This window comes from Cervus canadensis, chromosome X, assembly GCF_019320065.1.
Source record: "Cervus canadensis isolate Bull #8, Minnesota chromosome X, ASM1932006v1, whole genome shotgun sequence".
NCBI lineage: Eukaryota > Metazoa > Chordata > Mammalia > Artiodactyla > Cervidae > Cervus > Cervus canadensis.
The window spans coordinates 28,861,676-28,881,687 of NC_057419.1; the positions used below are offsets into that span (position 1 = coordinate 28,861,676).

Below are 20,012 nucleotides of genomic sequence, written 5' to 3' on the forward strand. Positions count from 1 at the left end.
TCTATTTCTCACTTCCACTGTATAATCATAAGGGATTTGATTTGGGTCATACATGAATGGTCTAGTGGTTTTCCCTACTTTCTTCAATTTAAGTCTGAATTTTGCAATAAGGAGTTCATGATCTGAGCCACAGTCCACTCCCTGTCTTGTTTTTGCTGACTGTGTAGAGCTTCTCCATCTTTGGCTGCAAAGAATATAATCAGTCTGATTTCGGTGTTGACCATCTGGTGATGTCCGTGTGTAGAGTCTTCTCTTGTGTTGTTGGAAAAGGGTGTTTGCTATGACCAGTGCGTTCTCTTGGCAAAACTCTGTTAGCCTTTGCCCTGCTTCATTCTGTACTCCAAGGCCAAATTTGCCTGTTCCTCCAGGTGTTTCTTGACTTTCTAATTTTGCATTCCAGCCCCCTATAATGAAAAGGACATCTTTTGGGGGTGTTAGTTCTAGAAGGTCTTGTAGGTCTTCATAGAACCGTTCAACTTCAGCTTCTTCAGCATTACTGGTCAGGGCATAGAGTTAGATTACTGTGATATTGAATGGTTTGCCTTGGAAACGAACAGAGATCATTCTGTCATTTTTGAGATTGCATCCAAGTACTGCATTTTGGACTCTTTTGTTGACTATGATGGCTGCTCCATTTCTTCTAAGGGATTCTTGCCCACAGTAGTAGATATACGGTCATCTGAGTTAAATTCACCCATTCCAATCCATTTTAGTTCGCTGATTCCTAAAATGTCTACATTCACTCTTGCCATCTCCTGTCTGACCACTTCCAATTTGCCTTGATTCATGGACCTAACATTCCAGGTTCCTATGCAATATTGCTCTTGACAGCATTGACTTTAGTTCTATCACCAGTCCCATCCACAACTGGGTGTTATTTTTGCTTTGGCTCTGTCTCTTCATTCTTTCTGGAGTTATTTCTCCTCTGATCTCCAGTAGCATATTGGGCACCTACTGACCTGGGGAGTTCATCTTTCAGTGTCATATCTTTTTGCCTTTTCATACTGTTCGTGGGGTTCTCAAGGCAAGAATACTGAAGTGGTTGGCCATTCCCTTCTCCCATGAACCATGTTTTGTCAGATCTCTCCACCATGACCCGTCCATCTTGGGTGGCCCTGCATGGCATGGCTCATAATTTCACTGAGTTAGACAAGGCTGTGGTCCATGTGATCAGATTGGTTAGTTTTCTGTGATTGTGGTTTTCAATCTGTCTTGCCCTCTGATGGAGAAGACTAAGAGGCTTATGGAAGCTTCCTGATGGGAGAGACTGACTGAGGGGGAAACTGGGTCTTGTTCCGGTGGGCGGGGCCATGCTCAGTAAATCTTTAGTCCAATTTTCTGTTGATTGGCGGGGCTGTATTCTCTCCCTGTTATTTACCTGGGGCCAAACTATGGTGGAGGTAATGAAGATAATGGCCTTACATCAGTTTAATCTTTATCAATAATCATTCTTTCTTTAGTTTTTTTTTTTATCAGTAGTCATTCTCCAGTGACTTTATTTTTTATTTATTTATTTATTTTTCTCCAGTGACTTTAAAATTCCCCATTCAGCAAATATTTATTGAGGACATTTTATATGTCAGGTACTGCCTTAGAAGAGCTTCCCTGGAGGCCTAGTGGTAAAGAATCTGCCAGCCAATGCAGGAGATACTGGTTTGATCCCTGAATTGGGAAGATCCCCTGGACAAGGAAATGGCAACCCACTCTGGTATTCTTGCCCAGGAAATCCCATGGAGAGTGGAGCCTGGTGGGCTGAAGTCCAAAGGGTCACAAAAGAGTCAGACACGACTGAGCAACTGCCTTAGAAAGTATGAATGTAGTAGTGAATGGAACAGACTTAGTCCCTGTTTCTTGGAGTATCTGTAGTAGTTGAGGGAGACAGGCCATAAACATACATTGTCTCCTCAAGTGCCCATGGGGACCTCTCTTCAATCTGCACTCAGAGTAGCTGAATGAATAAATCTAGCCTAGTGGTTTTAAGTATCATTTAAATTCTGATGGCTTCTTAACATGTATCGCTAGCTTAGTCCTCTGTCCCAAACTCCAAACTTGTACAACAAACTGCCCACCTGACATCTCCACTTGGATATCTAATAGGCATGTGAAACCAAATGTGTGAGAACAGAATTCTTTTTTTAAATTAAATTTTATTTTTTCTTACAGTTTTATTGAGATAAAATTGACATATAGCATTGTATAAGTTTAAGGTATACAACATAATGATTTGACTTACATACAGCATGAAATGATTATCACAGTAGGTTTAGTTAACATCAGTTATCTCCTATAGATAAAAAATTAAAGAAATAGAAAAAAAAATTTTTCCTTGTGATGAAAACACTTAGGATTTATTCCCTTAACAATTTTCATATGTAACATATAGCAGTGTTAATGATATTTATCATGTTGTTCATTACATCCCTAATATTTATTTATCTTATAATTGGAAATGTATACCTTTTGACCACCTTCATCAGTTACCCCCTTCTCGAATCCCCTGCCTCTGGTAACACCAATCTGATCTCTTCTATGAGTTTGTTTCTTTATTTTTGAAGTATAATTGACCTATAACACAGTCTTCCTGTTACACAACATAGTGATTCAGTATCGCTATACACTTCAAAATGATAACCACAGTAAGTCTAATTATGGTATATCACCCTACCAAGATATTGCATAGTTATTAGCTATATTTCCCACACTGTACACTTCATATCTGTGATTCATTTATTTTGCACCTGGAAGTTTGTATCTCTTAATATCCCTCACCTGTTTCTTTACTGCCCTAACACCTCTCCCTCTGGCAACCACCTGTTTGTTCTCTGTATCTGTACTCTGTGTCGGTTCTGTTACATTTGTGCATTTGTTTTTTTAGATTCCACATATAAGTGAAATCATACAGTAGTTGTCTTTCTGTCTGATTTATTTCACTTAGCATAATAGCCTCTAGATACATCCATGTCTTCACAAATAGCAACATTTCATTCTTTTTTAATGACTAATATTCCATTGTGTGTGTATGTATGTTTGTATACATATATATGTATACATATATATAAACACATATATTTACACATACCACATCTTTATCCATTCATCTATTTTTTGTACTTATTTATTTTTTGGCCATGCAGCATGCAGGCTCTTAGCTCCCCAGCCAGGGATTGTACTTGTACTGCATGCATGGAAGTGCGGAGCCCTAACCACTGGACTGCCAGGGAATTCTCTATCCAATCATCTATTGGTGGACCCTTAGGTTGCTTCTGTGTCTTGGCTATTGTAAATAAAGCTGTAATGAACAAAGGGGTCCATATATCTTTTCTAATTGGCATTTTTGTTTTCTTTGGATAGATACCCAGAAGTGGAACTGCTGGACCATGTGGTAGTTCAGTTCTTAATTTTTTGAGGAACTGCCAAACTGTTCTCCATAGTTTACATTCCAATTTACATTCCCACCAACAGTTCAGAAGCTTTTTAGTTTGAAGTCCCTTTATTTATTTGGCTGTGCTGCGCGGCATGCATAATCTCAGTTCCTCAATCAGGGATTGAACCTGTGCCCCCTGCATTGGGAGCACAGAGTCCTGACCACCAGGGAAGGCCCCCATTTATTTATTCTTGCCTTTGTTTCCCTTTCATGAGAAGACACCCCACACACACACACACACACAAACTACTACTAAGATCAACATGAAAAAGCTTAGTGCCTGAGTATAAAACTCAGTATAAAACTAGAAGTTTTATGATTTCAGATCCTGTATTTTAAATCTTTAATCCATTTCAAATTTATTTTTCTGTATGATGTGAGAGAGTAGTCTGGTTTGATTCTTTTGCATGTTGCTGTCCCGTTTCCCTGATATCACTTATTGAAGAGGCTGTCTTTTCCCCATTGTATATTCTTGACTCATTTCTTGTAGATTAAGCAAATCTAGGGAATCCCCTGGTGGTCCAGTGGTTAAGACTCCATGCTTCCACTGCAGGGGACAAGGCTTTGATCCTTGGTCAGGGAACTAGGATCCCATATGCCTTGCAGCCAAAAATAACTCACCAAAACCCAAGACCCCAAATCTACATTAAAGTGTGGGTTTGAGAAGGGAATTCTTGATCTCGCCATCCTGTACCTCCCACTGTCAAATCCCCACTTCCAGTGTCCTCCCCATCCTAGGGAATGGCAGTGCCCATCTTTCTAGTTCTTCAGGCCAGTAACTGTGGTGTTATCCCGAATCCTCTCATTCTTTCACACCTACATCCAGTCAATTCCAAATTTTATTTATTCAGAATCTACAGAATCTCACCCTTCCACTGCCGTCCCTCACTTTGGCCCCAGCCTCCATCTGCTCTTGCCTGGTCATGATACCAGGTGTGTTAGGGGTTTCCTTGCTTCCACCTTTGACTTCTTGCTGTTTGTGCTCAATGTAGCAGCCAGGTAGTCCTGTGAAAACTAAGTCGGCTGTTTAAAACTTGGTGAGTGAAGTTGCTCAGTCGTGACCGACTCTTTGCGACCCCATGGACTGTAGCCCACCAGGCTCCTCCGTCCATGGGATTTTCCAGGTAAGAATACTGGAGTGGGTTGCCATTTCCTTCTCCCTCCGTCCATGGGATTTTCCAGGTAAGAATACTGGAGTGGGTTGCCATTTCCTTCTCCAACTGATTCCCATCTCCTCAGAGTGAAAGCCAGTCTTTATAGCATCCTAAAAACCCCACAGTACTGGGCCTTCCATCCCCTTCCTTATGCCTCACCTCTCTGGCTGGATTTCCTACTGTTTTTCTTTTTTACTCATTTCCTCCAGGCACACTGGCCTTCTTGTTATTGCTGGCAGAAGCCAGACATGCTCCTGCCTCAGGGCCTTTGCACTTTCTGTTTGCTCTGCCTGGAGTGTTCTTTTACCACATGCCTCAATTGATCCTTTATATATTTACACATGTATCAACTTTCTTAACTGTCTTCTTTGCAGTTATACCCCCTTGCCCCCTTTTCCCCTTTGTTGTCTTGTTTTTTTTCTGTAGAACTTATCTCCTTTTAACACACTACACATTTTATGATCTTTTTTGTTGTTTATTGTCTTTAAGCATCACAAGGGCAGGATTTTTTTGTCTGTTTTGTTCCCCCTGTGTATCCTCAGAACTTAAAACAGTGCCTGGCATACATCAAGCATTCAAAGTAGTGTTTGTTGGAAAAATAAATGATGGGTGGATACTGTGAAGACAATTTAAATGGTTTTTTAAAGCACAAATGAATTTTTTAAATTTTAAGTTTTATTGGAGTATAGTCGATTTACAATGTTGTGTTAGTTTCAGGTATACAGCAAAGCGATTCAGTTATACATATGTTCATTCTTTTTTTTTTTAGATTCCTTTCTCATATTGGTTATCACAAAATATTGAGTAGGGTTCCCTGTGCTATACAGTAGGTCCTTGTTGGTTATCAAATGGGCTTTAAATGTTCCACATACCTGGGAATAATGTTACATAACAGTGAGTTTATAGATAATAGTTATTTTTTGAAGTACTCATTTCCTGTTAGATAGCTTCCACCCTTCATATTCAAGACTGTGATCCTTGATTAAGTTTCCTGCATCTCTGAATTCACAGGGGAGGAAATACTTCTTTAAATTTATTTTTAAATTATATGCATTACATCAGTGTGTTCTCATGGTAAAAATAAAACAAAATAACATATATATATATGGAGTAAACAATGAAAACATTTTTTTCATCTATTCTCCTAATGCTAATTTCTTCCCCAGAGATAACCCCAGTTAGCAATTCACTGTGTATTTTTCTAGGCCAGTACTGTCCAATAGAACTTTCTGTAATGATTGGAATGTTCTACATCTGTGACAATACAGTAGCCACTAGCCACATGTGGTTATTGAGCAATTGAAATATGGCTAGTGGAACTTTGAAACAGTTATTTTATATAAATTTAATTAATCATAACTTTGCTAGCATGTGAAATGAGTGCACTTGTGTGGTACTTTGAACATTCTCTGGCATTGCTCTTCTTTGAGATTGGAATGAAAACTGCCCTTTTCCAGTCCTGTGGCCACTGCTGAGTTTTCCAAATTTGCTGACATATTGAGTGCAGCACTTTCACAGCATCATTTTTTAGGATTTGAAATAGCTCAGCTGAAATTCCATTACCTCCACTAGCTTTGTTCCTAGTGATGCTTCCTAAGGCCCACTTGACTTCACACTCCAGGATATCTGGCTCCAGGTGAGTGATTACACCATCATGATTATCCAGGTTGCTAAGATCTTTTTTGTGTAGTTCTTCTGTGTATTCTTGCCACATCTTCTGCTTCTGTTAGGTCCATACCATTTCTGTCCTTTATTGTGCCCATCTTTGCATGAAATGTTCCCTTGGTATCTCTAATTTTCTTGAAGAGATCTCTAGTCTTTCCCATTCTATTGTTTTCCTCTATTTCTTTGCACTGATCACTTAACAAGGCTTTCTTATCTCTCCTTGCTATTCTTTGGAACTCTGCATTCAAATAGGTATATCTTTCCTTTTCTCCTTTGCCTTTTGCTTCTCTTCTTTTCTCAACTATTTGTAAGGCCTCCTCAGACAACCATTTTGCCTTTTTGCATTTCTTTTTCTTGGAGATGGTTTTTATCACAGCCTCCTGTACAATGTTACAAACCTCTGTCCATAGTTCTTCAGGCACTCTGTCTATCAGATCTAATCTCTTGAATCTGTTTGTCACTTCCACTGTATAATCATAAGGGATTTGATTTAGATCATACCTGAATGGTCTAGTGGTTTCCCCTACTTTCTTCAATTTAAGTCTGAATTTTGCAGTAAGGAGTTCATGATCTGAGCCACAGTCAGCTCCCAGTCTTGTTTTTGTTGACTGTACAGAGCTTCTCCATCTTTGGCCACAGAGAATATAATCAATCTGATGTCAGTATTGAGCATCCAGTGAGTCCATGTGTAGAGTTATCTCTTTTGTCTTTGGAAGAGGGTGTTTGCTATGACCAATGCATTCTCTTGACAAAACTCTATTAGCCTTTGTCTTGCTTCATTTTGTACTCCAAAGCCAAACTTGCTTGTTACTCCAGATGTTTCTTGACTTCCTACTTTTGCATTCCAGTCCTCTATGATGAAAAAGACTTCTGATTTTTATGTTAGTTCTAGAAGGTCTTGTAGGTCTTCATAGAACTCTTCAACTTCAGCTTCTTCGGCATTACCGATTAGGGCATAGACTTGGATTACTGTGATGTTGAATGGTTTGCCTTGGAAACAAACAGGTCATTCTGTCATTTTTGAGATTGCACCCAAGTACTGAATTTCGGACTCTTTTGTTGGCTATGAGGGCTATATCATTTTTTCTAAGGGATTCTTGCCCCAGTAGTAGATATAATGGCCATCTGAATTAAATTCGCCCATTCCTGTCCGTTTTGTGCATGCTAAGTCACTTCAGTCATGTCTGACTCTGTGCGACCCTTTGGACCGTAGCCCACCAGGCTCCTCTGTCCATGGGATTCTCTAGGCAAGAATACTGTAGTGTGTTGCCATTCCCTTCTCCAGGGCATCTTCCCAATCCAGGTATCGAACTCACATCTTTTATGTCTCCTGCATTGGCAGGCAGGTTCTTTACCACTAGTGCTACCTGGGAAGCCCCCTATCCATTTTAGTTCACTGATTCCTAAAATGTCAATGTTCACTCTTGCTGTCTCCTGTTTGACCACATCCACTTTACCTTGATTCATGGACCTAACATTCCAGGTTCCTATGCAATATTGCTCTTGACAGCATCAGATTTTACTTTCGCCACCAGCCACATCCACAACTGGGCATTGTTTCCGAGAACTTCCAGATTTACAAGCTGGGTTTGGAAAAGGCAGTAGATCAAATTGCCAGCATCCGTTGGATCATAGAAAAAGCTAGAGAAAAACATCTGCTTCATTGGAGAAGGCTGGGTGCCTAATAATTGATGCTTTTGAACTATGGTATCGGAGAAGACTCCTGAGAATCCCTTGGACTGCAAGGAGATCAAACTAGTCAATCCTAAAGGAAATCAATCGTGAATATTCATTGGAGGGACTGATGCTGAAGCTGAAGCTCCAATATTTTGGCCACTTGATGCGAAGGCCCAACTCATTGGGAAAGACCCTGATGCTGGGAAAGACTGAAGGCAGGAGGAGAAGAGGTTGACAGAGGATGAGATGGTTGGATGGCATCACCGACTCAATGGACATGAGTTTGAGCAAGCTCTGGGAGATGTTTTAGGACAGGGAAGCCTGGCGTGCTGCAGCCTATGGGGTCACAAAGAGTCGGACATGACTGAGTGACTGAATGACGATGACAAATCATAACTTGAATTTAAATTGTCACATATGGCTAATGGCTATGTGGTATTGGACAGCACAGTTCTCACCTATTTCTATACAATTCCCTAGTTCTCTCTAACCATAAATGATATCATAATGTATAACATGTGTACATATTGTTTTGTGACTTGCCTTTTGCATTCAACAAAATGTCTTAGAAATTGTTCCCTGTCTGTGCAGATGTATCTATCTTGCTGTTTTTAATGGTGCCTGTTAGTTCAGAATATGTGTGAGCCATACTTAGCCAAGTGAAAAATGGGTATTTGTTGGTACTGAGCTGTGTACTGGGCCTCCTTTTCCTCTGTGCCACTGCTCTCTGTTGAGTCTTTGCACCAGCTGCCTGATCTGAGACTCTTTGTCACCAATAACACTGTCCAAGAGTCCAGTGATTCCATGTGTTGGGCCTCTAGTCACCTCTGAGATCTACTTTGTCTTTACTCTCTGTTTTCAGAAGATTAAAATACTCTGATCCCAAATAAAATCAGGCCTTAAGAAAATACATTCAGCGACAAGTAGATACAAACCCGACAGTATGCGACTGAGGGATGAACTTTGTGCCATCTTTTGTGTTTCTGATTTTGCAGTTCTAAAGTTGGTCAGTCCTAAAACCAAAGACCTCCATAGGAGAAGTAGAGTCTTTCTTTTCTCCTTGCATATCTTGACTAAAATGTTCTATTGTACAAGTCTTTCCAACTGGAAGACATTCTTTAGACAATTATGACTTTATTAACTATGGGTAATTCACTTTTCAATTGATTTCTGTGCTTCTTAACATGCCTCATCAACATTTGCTGGCTAAATTTATTGAGCCTGGCATCATACTATTATGTACACCATATCAGTCAAGGCTTTGGCGAGACATAGACAGCTTGCTCTAAAGGGGGAATTTGAAGACAGCTTAACAAAGGGACTATTTTTAAAGGCATGGGCAGAGTTTAAGGAAACCTCAAAGTATGGTGTGGGTATAGTACCTGAAGCCTAGAAACACTGGGAGGCCTAGACACATTGCCAGCCCTAGGCAGGACAGGGTTACGGGGACAATATGGTTACCAGAACCTCATGGAGCCGTGGCTTTCAGGCAGAGGGTGGGACTAGCATACTGGTTCCTCTCAGGGAGGATACCAGGGAGATGAGTACCCTCTTGTCCTACCCTCCAGCATTTTGCATGCTTCCCATGGACCCAATCCAACTGGAAGCAGAAAGGCAAGAGAACCCAGTGGTGGAGTCCATACAGAAAGCCATACGCTGAGGAGTAAAGAGGTGGGAGAGTATGCATTCTGGAGAGGCAGAAGGAAGATGTTAATCACGCATACATCGTTTCATTTACTCCTCACAACAACTTCATGAGATAGATCTTTTTTTTCAAAATGACTGCTCCTTTTTATTATTATTTTTTCTTTTATTTCTGGCTATGCTGGGTCTTTGTTTTGGCATGTGGGCTTTCTCTAGTTGCAGTGTGTAAGCTTAGTTGCCCCACGGCACATGGGGTCTTAGTTCCCTACCAGGGATCAAACCCATGTCCCCTTCATTGGAAGGTGGATTCTAACCACTGGGGAATTCCTAGGGAAGTCCTGAGATAGATCATTTTATTATCCTTCTTTTATAGATGTTCTGGATGAGGATACTGAAGGTTAGAGAGGTTAAGAACCAGCAATTTTCTAAAACTCAAATTTAGAAAATCAAATGGCCACTGATTTATGGAACTAGGATTTGAACTCGGGCCTGACTGAATAGCCCCACTGTAGTTAAAAGTAGCTTAGCTTAAACAAGCAGCTTTGCAGTTGGTCTGTCACCCTCAGCAGTACCATGCTAAATTCGGATTGGCTGATTAACTTGCTGTGTGATTGAGCCTGTTGTCAGTCAGAGATGGCTAGTGCATAAATAGAGGTTCTACTGACCACTTTTGCACTCAAGTAAAGTTTGTATTGTATATTTTATATAGTGCCTAATAGCTTTTGTTTTAAGTAAATAGTTGATAATGTCCAGTTGAACATATTCTGCAAATTAAATGCCCAGTATCTAATCTTCCCCCTTAAGAAGACTGATGGGAACATGCTTTCATGTGGTACTGCCGTGTAGTTTGCATAACCAGAGCTTTGTATGACAAATAGGCAATATGTCCGCATGCAGTGACTGGGTGTTCTGAAATCTTAAATTAGGTACAAGTTTTATTGCAGTCTAGCTCCAACTCTGTGGTCTGGCAAGGCCTTTGCATATGAGAGGTTCAGGGTGCTGGGCCAGGGCTTCTTAACCCTTTAAAAATCCTCACTCCCCTCTAGTAAACATAAAAATTTCATTGGCCTCTCTAGCCCTGAATTTGGTATATGGCTTCCTAAGGGGGCATAGTCTATCCTCTGATGATCTCTGTCAGTCAAGAGGCTTAATTTTGATGACTTGTATGTTGAAGAGGGTAGAATTTTCCCTCACATATAAAATCACTAAAAATTTAATATGCCTGTTCAAACTAATACCTCTTCCCATTCTAAAAAGGCCACCCTTCACCTTTGAGGATTGCTGCCCCACAGTCAATTTTTTTTTTGCCCTTTCTTATTGCCTCCCCCACCCCCTTATTTATCCTATAAACATCTGGCATCATATGAAATACATAGCATGTGCTAGTTAGTAAACACTCAACTATGTGATCTGGTGATTTGGAGTCTTAAGCTGAGGCTTGTTTCTATGTAAGGAATCTGGCCTATTTCACTAAATCTGGGTAAAAATGAAGTCCCACGCTTTTGTTTTTTCAATTGTTTGCTCCCCCTTCACTTTTCTAATTAGCAAGAAGTCCAGTATCTTGTTTTTGAGACCCCTTTGTCCTGATTCTCTTAGAATCCTAGTGTTTCCTCAGTTCAAAGGGAGCCCAAAAGGTCATCGAGTCTGAGGGATCTACCCCTGCTGTTGCTTCTTGCTGCCACTTGGTGACACTGTTGAAGACAGGTCCTTTACAGTTCAGTGGAGTCAGTACCTGCCTCACAGGGTACAAATTAAATGAACTAATACATGTGATGGCATGTAGATGGATACATCGTACTAGGCAGGCACTTGAAGGTTTGTATGTTATGTTATTGGGCCTCAGTTTTATGTCTCATGTAGGGCCTAGACCAGAGAATCCCTGGAACCATCCTAGCTGTGGCAAATGGTGAGGAATAGATGGGGGCCTGGGTGCCCTGTAGGCTGATATAGAGCCTGGAGGCCAGGATGGACCAGTCAGGGTCCCTCTCGAGCCTCTGGCTGTCTTAATCCTGTTGTCCTGAGGTTGGTCTGCCATTTGTAGGTGGAAGGGACAACCTGATAGCATAGAATTCCTTCTCTGATTTTATTTATTTGTTTATTTTTGGATGTGCTGGGTCTTTGTCGCTGTGTATATTTTTTTCCACTAGTTGCAGCAAGCGAGGACTACTCTCTAGTTTCGATGCATGGGCTTCTCATTGCAGTGGCTTCTCTTGTTGTGGAGCATGGGCTCTAGGGCACATGGGCTTCAGTAGTTGTGGCTCACAGGTTATAGAGCACAGGCTCAGTAGTTGTGATGCACCGGCTTTGTTGCTCCATGGCATGTGGGATCTTCCTGGATCAGGGATCAAACCTGTATCTCCTGCATTGGCAGGTGGATTCTTTACCACTGAGTCACCAGGGAAGCCCTAGAATTCCTTGTAAATCAAATGATTTGCTCTGACTCAGAGGAGGAGGTTCTGGGATGTTCAGGCTGAAAAACCTGCCTCAGATTACAGGGCTGGTTGATGATATCTGGTCCTTAACCAAAGTCTTTCTAAAAGTAGAGCTTGAATCTCAACCTAGGAAGTATCCTAGAGAACAAGCCTGTCTGTTGTTCATTTATTTTTACATTCCCCATTCTAAGCACAGTGCCTTGTACATAACAAGAAATACCCCTTCTCCATGTCAAGTACTGTTAATGGACTACTCACACGCTCACAAGTACATTTAAGAACATCCTCTGCCTTCCATCTCTTTGCTTCATCTGTTTTCCTACTTCTAGGTCACAATAATTAAGAACAAAATGCACAGGGCACGTAAACCTGTTTTCACCTTTGAGTAACTACTGTTGCTTTACAACTCTAATTACCAGATTTCATACCCTCTAAAATATATTGATACCTTTCTTGGAAACAGCAACACCTTATATCTTTAATAAAGTTTGTGACTTGCACATAAAAGATCTCCAATTAGTTATTTATTTTAGATCATGTAAAAAAGATTCACTGGCCACATACATTGAAGGTTAATGAATCATTAATGTAAGTTAACCCCATTTGCCAATTCATTTGTCTATTTGGGTTGTGTCCTAAAAGTTCATTCATGAGTCAGTTTGCTTGTTTCAATGGGGAACTATACAATAGATATAATTAATCATGATATATAGTACTATATACTATGATATATAACAGCGAACACTAATAGAAGCTAGAAGCACTAAAAATGGCTCCAAGTCATTGAGTACCAGGTCCTTTACATACCCGACCCCTATTTTTCACAACACCCCTGTAAGATAGGTACCCATTTTACAGATAAAAGTGAGTTTCAACTATGTTGAGGAGCTTCCTTTTAAGAACACACAAAGTCAGATACCTTTCTTCTTAAAAAATATTTATTTGGCTGCACTGGATCTTAGTTCCATCCCACAGGATCTTAATTCCCTGACCAGGGCACCCTGCATTGGAAGCATGCAGCATGGATTCTTAACCACCAGTGAAAGTGTTAGTCACTCAGTTGTGTCAGACTCTTCACAACCCCATGGATTGTAGCCCACCAGGCTCCTCTGTCCATGGGATTTCCCAGGCAAGAATACTCGAGTGGGTTGCCATACCCTCCTCCAGGGGATCTTCCCCACCCAGGGATCAAACCCGGGTCTACCCGCATTGCAGGCATGTCCCCAAAGTCAGATACATTTCTTGTCCCAAAGGCAGCTCCTGCTAAAGAGGCCTTGACAGGCTACCCATGACCTCCCTCACTAGTCCTCTTCCCTTCACTAACTCCAGCCATTGGGCCCCAGGTGGCACCTGACTGAGTGCCAGCCAATCCTGGTTGTGGCCTGGTTTGAAAAGATGAACTTGGTCAAGTTGATCTTCCATTAGGATTTTGAATTGGGAAGCATGGAAAGAAGCAGAAAGTGGGTAGGAGGAGGAGCTGGGACTGAAAGGCTCAACCCAAAGCTGTTGAAAAAAGTTTCAGGCAGGGAGACTGAGGAAGCTGCAATGGGCCATATTCAAGCTGAAGTTTATGAGGAAGGAGAAGGCAGAGACTTGAATGTAGTAGAAGGAAACAGAATAATCTGAGCGGGACAGAAAGAGGGACATGCAGAGAGCAGCCAGGTCAATGGAGAGCACTCTGGGGCCAGGTGCTGCCCCTCTCCTCTTTCCCCCCACAGTTTGTGTGCCAGGATAGCTGTAAAGTAATCATCTCTTGACTTAGCTGTAGTATCTGTTCCTTTCAACCAGGAGAGTCAAAATAGAACACAGAGCCTTTAAGTGCTAGAAAAGGAATTTGAACCCCCATTTTGTGGCTACAGAGCCTCTGCTCTCATCCTGCATCCCTGCATCCCTCTGTTCCTTCACAAATACTGCCCTGGTCCATCATGGCCTACAAGGTCACCTTAATGTATCTCAAAGGGAAGCAGTAAGAGACTCAAATTTCCCGAATCCATGTCTCAAGTCTTGATTTGCTTTCCGAGCCCTGAATGGAAGGGTGGGCGTTAAGAAAGCCTCAGGCAACTGAGAGGTCTCCAGGCAACTTTAGGGCAGGACTCCAGCTCCCAGGGCGAAAGGTGCAACTATGGGGTGAGGGTAGGGGCAGGTCAGTGGAGCATGGGGGTCCCTCCAGAATGGGGACTGGTTTTACTATGGTTCTCTATGGACTGGTTCTACCTCCAGTTCTCAGATGGCACCTGACATGTATATACGTGAATGAGTGAATGAATGGCAGTCTCACAGCCCCCTTCACATGTGTGGATCATTCTTTAGTCTTCCCAAGTTAAGGAACACCTGTGTCTATCTCTAAGAAATAATTCATGCAGCAATATGAGTAACATTCACAGTGACTCGTCACCTTCAGCTTTAAAAATATTGAAGATGAGGTAGCAATGACCACGGTAAGGACATAGTTCAAAGACAACAGATGGATTCTGGATTGCACTTGCCCCTTGTTTACAGAAATACGGCTCACTTTGTCTTCCTCTGTCTAGAGAGAGTGAGGTTTTCATTTTAAGAGGCTGACTCAAAAATGCAGAGCCACTTCCTGGGCAGGCTTCCAAGTGACTACATCTCTCTGACAGCGCTCCCCAGAGCCCCAGCCCGAGCTGCCTGGGGCGGGGCCTCCAGCCGTTAGTGGCTGTTGGAACAACCAGAGAGGAGCAGTTATCTGCAGCCCGCCAGAAACGCTGGGCTTTTAGGCCCTCTCCGGGCACAGATAACCGCTTGGGCCTTTGCGCTAAAGAGACGTCAGAGTTTGTGATTGGCCAGGCCGCTGTGTGTGAAATACAGATGTCTGCCACACTCCTGACCATGGCATTCCTTCCAGCCGAGTACCCCCGGGTGTGGGTAAGTCTGAATGTTTGAAGTCTGCCCTGGTTGTTTGTGAAGTGCTCCAAGCTGAGCATCATGCCTTTCCAGGGGGCATGACTTGGCATGTTCCTTAATCCTGCTAAGCCTCAGTTTCCTTTTCTGTGATGCAGAGATGATATCGTCCTGCGCTGTAGGACAATGCCTATAGGAGGAGAGCAGTGTCTAGCCATCGTAGGGTATTGCAGGGCCTGGGGGAGAGACCATGTCCAGAGCACCACGTCTGGTACCTGGCAGATAGTACATGCTGGAGAGCTTATTGCTGAAGCATCAGTCAGGGGAAAAAAAAAAAGCCTTCATGAACAATACCCCTGTTTTTCTTTCTAACAGTACGATATTTCTCTGAAAGACTGAGTGGATATCTTCTACTTAATCATCCACATGTAGCCAACAGAAATAAAACTTCAGGGGAAGTCAGTGCTAAAGCCAAGGCTGTCAGACTAAATTTACTCCCTTTCTCTTTTTTCCTTCTAGACCCTGACTGCACCTGCCCCATTTGCAGATGAAACCAGTTGTCAGTGCCAAGCACCCCATGAGAAACTGACTATTGCTCAAGCCCGCTTAGGGACACCAGGTGAGGCTGTACTACTTAATCTCCGGACGGGCCCTGTCCTGACATCTCAAGTGGCAGAAAGGCCCATCATTATGTGAGCAGCTCTCGCTTCAAATTGGAGACATGCATCTAGAGGTGATCACACAGGGCGGGAAGGGTAAATGCCGATGGCGATCAACTGGACCAAACAAAGTAGCCAAGGAAAAGATGTTGCAGGACACTGGAGTTGGAGCCCCAGCTCTCTTCTTTTACTTTCTGCTGCCTGGGCGAGTCATGAGAACAGTCTGAATCTGTTTCCTCATGTGCAAACAGGGCCAGGATTCCTAAGCAGGCTTTTTATGACAACTAGATTGTGGTTTTTTTGACAATATACCATTGCATCTTTTTAAAAACTGTGAAGTCATAGACAAACCTCCGCAACTGTAATTATTACCATTCTTAAAAGTCTGTGTTTTAAAAGTTTCTCCAAGTATGCCCTGGCTCTGCTCTAGGAATTTACCGTTCATTCCTTTAGCCCCTACCAGAGATGGAGAGGGAAGAGATGTAAAAAGAACTGTAAGGTGCTATCTCTGTTTCCTAAGAGCGTTCACTATAATTAAAGAGACAAGACAACTAGATAGGAAATAAAAACCCACCAGTAGCTTGCATGCATGTGCTTAGGGGTTAAATCCTGCAATACAAATGATAGCTGACAGTTTTGAGAAGGGCAGATTCATTTGGCTTCAAGCGGTCAGGCAAGACCTAATCCCAGACCTGAGCTGATCTTTCGGAAAAAGTACGATGGGTTCTTTGTACACAGAAAATGGAAGGATATTGTGGGCAAGTGAAAGAGGAATAGTGAAGGCACAATGATAGGGAGTGAGTGAGTGGCATTCCTGTCGATTGGGATGGAGTGAAAAATAAGACTAGTCCAGCAGGTGAGCCTTGAGCCATTTGAGATGGCATAATGCTATGGTTTCCACTCACCAGCCCAAAAAATAAACATCCCAAATGTAATAGAATCCATGGGACAAAGGACAGTTTGCTTAAGAGCAGCAGATATTTATTAGGTACTTACTGTACACTAAGTTCTTTATCTTTATTGTCATTTCACTAGCACAACCCTATGTGGTTGATATGTTTAGTATTTCACAGGTGAGGAAGTGAAGGCTTTAGACCAGGGGTCCCCAACCTCCAGGATCTAGCGCCTGATGATCTGAGGTGGAGCTGATGTAATAATGATAGAAATAAAGCTCACAATCAATGTAAGGTACTTGAATCATCCCCAAACCATCCCCACCCCAGTTCATGGAAAAATTGTCTCCCACAAAACCAGTTCCTGGTGCCAAAAAGGTTGGGGGCCGCTACTTTAGAGAAGCTGTGAATCTGCAGAAGATCGTTTAGCTAGTAAGTGGCAGTGTTTCTCACATTTGAGTCTGTCTCAGAATAACCCAGAGGGCTTATTAAAACACAGGTGGCTGGGCCTTACCCCCTGATTCAGTCCAGCTGGGGTGAGACCCAAGAATGTGCGTCTCTAAGAAGTTCCCAGGTGAGGCTGCTGCTGGGGAACCACGCTTTGAGAACCACTGGTAAGTGCTAAAGCTGGGATTGAATCTCAAACCTGTTTGTGCTCAAGCTTGATCTGTTGGCCATGACACTCTGCTGCCCCTTTAAGAAGAGCTTTGAGGGAGTGAAGTGAGGAGCAGAGCAGACAGTTAGAGGGCTTTGTAGTGACTTCTTTTTTTAAATTTACTTATATATTTTTGGCCACACTGGGTCTTTGTTGCTGTGGGGGCTTTCCCTAGTTATGGTGAATGGGGCTGCTCTCTAGTTGTGGTGCACAGGCTTAGTTGCCCTGTGGCATGTGGGATCTTAGTTCCCGGACCAGGGATTGAACCCACATTGCCTGTGTTGACAGGCGGATTCTTAACCACTGGATCACCAAGGAAGTCCTTATAATGACTTGTTGTGAAAATTTAGGCAAGAAAAGCCTTGAGGAGATAGTGCAGAACAAGCAGCTAAACCAGTGTGCAAATAATCACCTGGTAAGTTTGTAAGCAGCAGAGGTTTTGCTCACTCTCCCAGACTCCTAAATCTAGGATGGAGCCCAGGCATCTGCATTTTAAACAAATAGCCCAGGTGATTCTGAAGTTGAGGACCTATAGACCATAGCCTGAGAAATGCTGATGCAGTAATAAATCTAAAAGGTGGAATGAAAGTCCAAGTGGTTATGAAGAGAACAGACTTGACTTCAAGTTAAAGGATGAGCTTTAGGTCCGAGCAGAAAAGGATCCTACTTTTCTAAGGGAAAGGAAAGGGGATTCGAACTTGCTCTCCATCTGCTAGGTGCTGTGCCCTCTATGTACTCTATTTAGACTTTGCAAAAACTGGTTAAGGTGGGTATTTTTGTGCTCTCTCTGCTGACAAGGCAGGTGACACTTGGAGAACTGGAAAGTAACTTGTCAAATGTCCTAGCCAACTGGTAGAGCTGGGATTAGATCTCAGGTCCCTTTCACCTCATACCCCTGCTTTGTCCACTGCAATGGGCTGCCCTGTGAAGCTCAGTGAGAACATACTCCGACTTTGAACTGGAGGCTGGCGAGTGTGTGAACAAGACATAAGCTATGATCTTCTGTAGTGGGAGGGCCATCTCATCTCCGTGCCCACTGCTGTTTTACCAGTACCTGGAGAAGTACTGTATGCTCAGTAAATATTTTGTGAATGAATGATTGAACGAATGAAAGATGGAGACAAGAAAAGGAGCTCATCAGTTGGAAATAGAATCAGAGAGAGTTTGACCTGCTGTAGGCTGATTGAGTGAGACAGAGCACCTGTAGGCTAACTGCCAAGTGTTCATTTGTTTGTTGTTGTTGTTTTAATAATTTATTTTATTTTTGGTGGCTCTGGGTCTTTGTTGCTGCACTCGGGCTTTCTCTGGTTGTGGTGAGTGGGGCTGCTCTTGGTTACAGTGCACGGGCTTCTCATTGCAGTGGCTTCTCTTGTTGCAGAACATGGGCTCTAAGACATGTGAGCTCAGTAGTTGGGGCTCACGGGCTCTAGAGCACAGGTTCAGTAGTGGTAGCACACAGGCTTAATTGCTTCATGGAATGTGGGATCTTCCTGGAGCAGGGATCGAACTTGTGTTTCCTGCATTGGCAGGAGGATTCTTACCCACTGTACCACCAGGGAAGTCCCGCCAAGAGATTTAAAGCCTGAGAATCAAGCTAGAATAAGATGGTGCATTTTAAAATACCTGTACAGTGGGCTCTGTGGTACACAGGTCATTAGAGGAGGGATGAGATGGAGCAAAGGTGAACTACTACTCTCAGAATTTCTCCCCTTTTATCTCAGGTGACCATACTGGGAAGTCATCCAGAAGAACTTTTGTGATGTTTGGTGGGCATCTGGCCAAGGGAACTTCTGTTAGGAAATCCTTTATTTAGAGCGTCTTAAAAAAAATTTTTTTTTACATTTTTTTGGCTGTGCTGGGTCTTCGTTGATGTGCACAGGTTTTTCTCTAGTTGCATAAAGTGGGGGCTACTCTGTAGTTGCAGTGTGTGAGCTTCTTATTGTGGAGGCTTCTCTTGTAGCATAGCACAGACTCTAGGGCACGTGGGCTTCAGTAGTTGTGGCCTGTGGACTCAGTAGTTGTGGCTCTCGGGCTCTGGAGCACAGGCTCAGTAGTTCTGGCGCATGGGCTTAGTTGCTCCGTGGCCTGTAGGATCTTCCTGGATCAGCAATTGAACCTGTGCCTCCTGCACTGGCAGGTGGATTCTCTACCACTGGACCACTGGGGAAGCCCTACTTAGAACTTTTAATATCAGTGTTAAAATGTGACAAGTTAGTGCTTTGATTACTTACAAGGCACATATTCGTCTTAGACCACACTCTGATAGTCACTGAGAGTGGTCCTCAAACTTTAGCTTGCTTAGAACTCCCTGAAGGCCTTGCTAAAACCCTCTGCTGGGCCCCTCTCCCAGATTTTGGTCTGGGTGAGGCTTGAGTATTTGCATCTCTAACAAGTTCCTGGGTAATGCCTGTCCTGGGACTATACTGCTAGAACCACTGCTTAAGAGTAACTGCTGTTAGTGGTTGGAGCAAGTGTTGTGGCAGTTACCTAAAGAATAGTTGTTGCATTGGATTGTTACTAGAGGGGCTCACAGAGTTTTTAAAATATCTTGCTATTTGACTATTGTTTAAGAAACCAAGAAAAACGTCATTACCTTTTTGAAGTGTTTGGTAATTTTCAAGACTAGTAAGCACCCTTCTGTGATGCTGTCTTGAACATCCTGTCAAAAAAGAGGAAAGAGACTTGTATTGGGGGTTTACAGTGTGTTTCAGGATTATAGTTGCAACTAAAGTCTTTCACTAACTCCTTCACTAGCCTATTTTATGACTTCATACAATTGCCTACTTTATATTTCACAGGCTTAGGTCTACCCAAACAGGGGCTGGTGTATAAATTCTGAGAGGCTGCTTATAGCTTTTAGCTCCTGGACCTCATCTGTGAGGTCAGAGGGTGAGGAACCTTAAGAGAAGGAGCACAGTAGAGCAGTTGGAACTAGCACATTATAAAA

The 20,012-nt window shown here is 42.6% G+C and overlaps 1 protein-coding gene across 1 annotated transcript in view; it reads left to right on the top strand.

Moving 5' to 3' along the window:
- Positions 1-14,700: 14,700 nt before the first annotated feature.
- The window catches only part of LOC122435493 (choline-phosphate cytidylyltransferase B-like), an 80,016-nt gene continuing 74,704 nt past the window's right edge, over positions 14,701-20,012 (top strand). The window contains exons 1-2 of the mRNA XM_043459704.1: positions 14,701-14,882; positions 15,378-15,477. Of these exons, the coding sequence (XP_043315639.1) occupies positions 14,826-14,882; positions 15,378-15,477 (157 nt within the window). The 5' untranslated portion in view covers positions 14,701-14,825. The remainder of the gene's footprint in view (positions 14,883-15,377; positions 15,478-20,012) is intronic.